This window comes from Camelina sativa, chromosome 2 (genome assembly GCF_000633955.1).
Source record: "Camelina sativa cultivar DH55 chromosome 2, Cs, whole genome shotgun sequence".
NCBI classification, from domain to species: domain Eukaryota; kingdom Viridiplantae; phylum Streptophyta; class Magnoliopsida; order Brassicales; family Brassicaceae; genus Camelina; species Camelina sativa.
Window position 1 is genome coordinate 4,941,252 of NC_025686.1, and position 6,000 is coordinate 4,947,251.

The 6,000-nt window shown below is 40.5% G+C and overlaps 1 protein-coding gene across 1 annotated transcript; it reads left to right on the top strand.

Moving 5' to 3' along the window:
* LOC104748510 (cullin-like protein 5) lies at positions 2,077-3,631 on the top strand. The gene is made up of 5 exons (XM_019229813.1): positions 2,077-2,122; positions 2,213-2,675; positions 2,756-2,936; positions 3,022-3,414; positions 3,473-3,631. Exons 1-5 carry the CDS (start codon positions 2,077-2,079, stop codon positions 3,629-3,631), a joined length of 1,242 nt encoding a protein of 413 aa, XP_019085358.1.

Here is a 6,000-nt window from a genome sequence, read left to right on the forward strand (position 1 = left end):
TTAATTTAAAAAAAATAATTTTGAAATATAGTGTTTTTTTTTTAACATCTTCTTCATTAACTTTAATATGAGATTACAAATATATCAATGAGCATAAAATTAGCTCTAAAATCCATACAACCAATACTTATTTATTTTTTTATTTTTTTTGTCATCTGATAGAACTTCAAAAGAAATGAGTCTGGGAAAATACAAAAGAAACAAAGACAAAAACGAGCAGAAAAAGACATAAACAAACTAAACCGCCTCATTTCTCACTTGATTATGAAGCCAAGAAGGCCCTCCAAGTGAGAGATAAGACTGAAGTCTACCATCTCTTGTTACACTCTTTGCAATTGCCAAAGCAACAGTGTTGGCAGAAATCGCGACCGCTGAAGCTCTCCAAGACGTGAAGTTTGACAACTTCTCATGTATGGTACTCAGGAGGATGCTGAAACGCAGCCAAGCAGCAGGATTGTTGACCGCCTCTATAACCATCCTATTATCCAAGGCAAATTCGACTCTGTCAATATGAAGTATAACTAAAGCATCCAATGCCCATATGAGGCATTGCAGGGCCGCTACAAACCGAGAATTGGAAGTGCATCTCTCGCATGGTATAGAACCTGACCAGTCTCATCCCGCAAAATCCATGCCCCACCAGTTAGTCTCGACGAGCTATACCACGAAGATCCAACATTGCATTTAACAAACCCAGCCATCGGTTTGGACCATTTCTTTTCCACAGTACCTTGCTTCGTGTAATCTTGTACCGTGATGTCTACTGGCCTAGACTGAGCCTCCTTCCACTGAGTAGAATCCTCCTGTGCTTTTATGACTAACTCTCTCATATCTCCATTTTTTCCTTGGAACATCATGGTGTTTCTATGTTTCCAGATTCCCCATAGTCCCCAAGGAATAGCTAGTCTCACAGAGCTGGGGATCTCCTCATTTTGCATGACCATGAGCAAATATTCCCAGTTTTTTATCAATATTCTCAGCAGAGAAGCTGCCATTAGGGCTAGGAATATTGGCTAAGGCCAGAGCCTGGCGTGCCACTGGACAATCAAACAGCAGGTGACAGATAGTTTCAACAGTTGAGCCACACCTCAAGCATCTAGTATCTCCACCACATCCTCTTGAAGCCAAGCGTTCAGAGACCGCTAAGGCACCGGATAGCATTCGCCAGAGAAAGGTTCTGATCTTGGGAACAGTTTCCACCTCCCATACTTTTGCCTTTAGTTCATTGTGCTTAATCAAGTCTTCAGTACGAGGCTTGTAGAGAGTAGCTAGCGTCTGCACCAGCCAATAACCACTTTTAACCGAGTATGATCCTGATTTTGTGTATGGCCAGATAAACCTATCTCGATGATCTAGCTTCAAGCGCATAGATAAAATTCTCTTAGCATCATCTGGAGGAAATAATGAAAGGATTTTTTCCCTATCCCATCTAGCAGTGCCTGGTTCTCTGATCTCAGCCACTTTCAAGTTGACCTCAAAGAATATCTGTGAACGAAATGGACCTCTGGGATGCTTGTCCTTTATCCATTTATCTCTCCAAACCAGCGTATCACAACCATCACCAATCGACTTCATCAGACCAGCCTTTAACAATTCACGCCCATGAATGATGCTTCTCCACGCATAAGATGGTCGCGAGCCATTACCACACTCAAGGATAGACGTGTTGCGAAAATACCTACTCTTATAAAACCTCGCAACCAAAGAGTCTGGTTTATTGAGAATACGCCATGCCTGCTTAGCCAATAAAGCGAAATTACACATTGCTTTCTTAATTTGAAATATAGTGTTATTTTTGGAATTCTAGACATGTTGTGCTAAATTTGGAAAATAAACTTATTTTAGTGCTGTTTTTGAAAATTTCCCTTATTTCTTTTAAATTTTAAATAAATAAGTATAATTTAAAAGAAAATAAAAGGGTAAAATTAAAATAATATTTTTTATTTGATATCGTATGTATGATATCGTATTTAAAAAATAGGATATTGGGGCGCTAGGGTTACGTTTATCCGATTTTTCTTCCTTGAGAATTGAAACTGTCTACTTTGATTCCTTCTGGTTCAGGATTGGATTATCATGAAGCCTATTCCTACGTTTAACTATGGCCCCGCTCCTGTTAGCGGTATATACGTTTTCGATCTCGGATTTGTTTTTTCTTTTTGTTTGTGGTACGTTCGTTGCTGATCCTCTAAATTTCATATCATCCATTTAGCTCCACTAAACAGAGAAAAGTACTTAGCGGATGCGTGGGAGTTGCTAAAGCCAGCAATCAAAATCATATTAGATGATGAACATGATAAGTCTGTCGATATCCCCTGCACAAAGATTTATATGGCTGTTAAGCGTGCTTGCTTTGCGGATCCCGAAACAGTACAACTGCATATTTTCGATCTTATTGAGCAGGAGTGTGAGCCACACCTTGCTTCGGTTTTACAGTCTTTAGCGAAGCAAATCAGTGATGATCCTTCTGTTTTGTTGCCACTCGTTTACAATTGCTGGTTAGACTTTAGAAGGAAGATGCTGTTTGTGTCTGACTTAGCCATGTATCTGAGATGTAATGAGTATACACTGTGGGACGGGTGCCAGAAGCTTTTCCATAAGCAACTCTCCATGACCTCTCAACTTCAACATCAAGTTATTACCGGCATATTAGGACTCATCACTGATGAAAGGAGGTAAGTAAGACGGAGTCTCTTCTTTCCTTCCTTGTTCCACTACTCTCACTCTTTCCCTTGCATTTTTATATGTCTACCAGATCAGGCAAGGCTGCTGACAACACGAGTCATTTCCTAAAGAATCTGATGGACATGTTCCATGGGCTGTCGAAAGATGTGTTTGAGAAGCCTTTCCTTGATTCTACTTCCAAGTTTTACGCCGAGGAAGCAGAGAAAATCCTGCAGCAGCCCGACATTTCCAACTACTTGAAATATGTCGAGGTTACATTACATATCAAGACTAGCCTTTTTCATTTTTTGGTCTTCTTATGCTATATTCTTCTGGTGATTGTTTGTTTGTTTGCAGGGGGTTTTTCACGCAGAAAGGAAAAAATGCCGGGAGCATTATTTCTTCTTTGCAGGTTGCTGCTTACAACTACCGGGAGTTTTAGAGAGGCAACTACTGGAGGCTCACCTTTCTTTTCTTGAAGAGGGTTTTAAGCTATTAATGGATGAGAGTCTCATTGATGACCTTGGAAGAATGTATCGTTTGTTCTCTAGGGCAGATTATTTGCTGGATTATATAGACCGCAGTTTGAGATCCTACATCTTGGCCAAAGGAGAGGGAGCGAGGCAAGAAGGATCCTTGCTTGAGTTGTATACTAGCATTGATAAGATATGGCGTCGATGCTTTTTTGAGGATGAATTATTGGAAAAGACCATCAGAGACTGTTTTGAGGGTATGGGTCTGCATGTGCCGGTATGACTTCTTCTTCTTTTCTATTTGACCCCCCTTCTTGTTGATTCTTGAACTGTAGATTGAAAACTGTGTGTGTGATTCTTTGGACAGGGTGAATTTTCGGATCAAGAGCAGTGGGAAGATGATTAAAGCTAACTTGTCGAATGCGTGGAGGGGTGGATTATTAGAAGTTGTGGTTGCTAGTATTGTGATGCCTTTCTTTATCGATCTCTTGTAAGACTAATTAACCAACAGGCTAAAGAATGTAAGTAAGATATTCTTAAGCTTTTGACTAGTTGGAAAAGAGTTATGCTACCATATCCGGAAATGGATTACACTCAACTGAATAGTGCATAAAATACGTCTACACAAGGGCAGTTATATTCGGACAGAATTACCAACAAAATTATATTTAATATGTCAATTTTCAGAGTCAATCTTGAAGATATTGCTTCTTTGTGATAATCCTTAACATACTCCGTTGCCAATAAGTACGTTCTCCATTAACAATTTTTCTTTCACAAAAGCATATTAATTTTGCACAATATGAACTTAGAAAAAATAACTTTTAACCTGTTTAGTGATTAGTTTAGAAATTATCTATACAATATGTTACAGCATGACATATCTAGATCGGTAGTGTCTCATTGTTGTCGCATCTTCTTTTCTGAAATAAGAGCCAGAATTCAGACAAAGCGTTATCTGAAGATACCTCAAATAAGTCTTCGTAGCAGTTGAGGTCTTGGATAGTAATCTTCTTTTTGGCCTGGATATAGCGTATCTTCTCTGCATTTAAGTCAGCATCTTCAAACACAACCGGAATCATTGATGCTCTCCTTGTTCCATTCACTGGTTGAGTGGTTTTTCTAGTTGGTGGTGGCATCTGAAGGCCCGGGATTAAGGTTGCTGGATCAATAGAGGGTAAAGTTTCTGCCTCAAACATGTTGTTGTCACCATCAAGGTGATTATCGTCATCACTGCTATAATATCACCTTGAGTCTCAGCATCAAAGGCCATAAGACAGTCTTTGTTTTCGTGTTTCAGAGAACCACAGTTTCTACAAAAGTTTCTGAGTCGCTCATAACAAAATTTCACCACAGTGTTCTCTCCAATTATGAATTGAAGATTCTTTTGAAAACGAAGCGGATCATCTATGTTCCATGCTATCCTAACCCGAACCGCCCCAACTTGGTTGATATTTTAATCATAATCAACCTCAGTTACAAAACCTAATCGATTCCCAACCCATCTAGCCATAGCATTTCTTAAGTAGAGAGTCGGAATACCTTGAATTTGCACCCATAATGGAATGATCTTCATTTCACCATCAGTTATGTTAGGATACCATCGATGAGTAGTTAGCATGCAGTCATTGAATGACCATGGTCCGCGATTGAGCACCAAATTAAGTGATTCCTCTTATTGAAATCAGAATTGAACGCGACCATCTTCTAGTACCCGCCCAACGCAGCCATCTACAAAATCCCATACTCGAGGCATTTGGCGGATCAGAGCGTGTAAATTCTGCTTTCGTGGATTGACTGGAGTAACCACCATAGAGTAGCGGTTAATGTTAGCCGCTCTTTCACAAAATTCCGGTGGGAGAGATATTGGGATATCCTCGATATAAGAGAACAATCTGATTCAAATGTGCAGATGGGCTCAGACAATCAAACAAGCCCAACAAGGAAGCCCACTTCGCAGAAGTCCACTTCACAGAAGAAGACAAACAAGAGAGCTTCCCAGAAACAGAGTATCATCGGTACAAAGGAGGATATGCTTCACCTGAAGAATCGATTCAACGTTCTACGGGATGACTCACTAGAGCCAGCTGGAGGATAAGATATTTTTCATATTCTAGATTGTTCTATAGTATAAGCTATATATTGTAAAGGAGAAGCATCTTTGTAAAATTATCCAAAGTAATAGTATCTTTTCAAATCAGTCCAAAGTTCTTCGTAAATCCTACATGGTATCAGAGCTTTTGTAAACCTTAACAGGTGAAACAATGGCTGCCACATTTCCATTCCCAGAATACGTTCACGTCACCAGCTCTGTCACTCTGAAGCTGAATGACTCGAATTACCTCCTGTGGAAGACACAGTTCGAGTCTCTGTTGTCAAGTCAAAAGCTCATCGGTTTCGTCAATGGTGCCGTCAATGCACCTCCGCAGACTCGCCTAGTCATCAATGGTGAAGTCTCCAGTGAAGTTCCAAACCCTCAGTATGAGGCATGGTTCTGTACCGACCAACTTGTCCGCTCTTGGTTGTTCGGTACTCTGTCCGAAGAAGTCCTTGGTCACGTTCACAATCTCCAAACCTCGCGTGAGATCTGGCTGTCTCTCGCAGAGAACTTCAACAAGAGCAGTGTTGCCAGAGAATTCTCTCTTCGTCGAAGTCTCCAGCTACTGTCCAAGAAAGACAAGTCTTTACCAACCTACTGCCGTGAGTTTAAGGCAATTTGTGATTCCTTGAGCTCCATTGGGAAGCCAGTTGATGAGTCCATGAAAATCTTCGGCTTTCTCAACGGACTGGGCAGAGATTACGACCCTATCACAACAGTCATTCAAAGCTCCTTGAGTAAGCTCCCAGCTCCAACATTCAACGA

Excerpts from the sequence above, each read along its gene's own strand:
- LOC104748510 (XM_019229813.1), top strand. The coding sequence starts at position 2,077 with ATGAAGCCTATTCCTACGTTTAACTATGGCCCCGCTCCTGTTAGCG. Across the intron at positions 2,676-2,755 it reads CTCATCACTGATGAAAGGAG|ATCAGGCAAGGCTGCTGACA; the intron begins GTAAGTAAGACG and ends TATGTCTACCAG. Across the intron at positions 2,937-3,021 it reads ACTACTTGAAATATGTCGAG|GGGGTTTTTCACGCAGAAAG; the intron begins GTTACATTACAT and ends GTTTGTTTGCAG.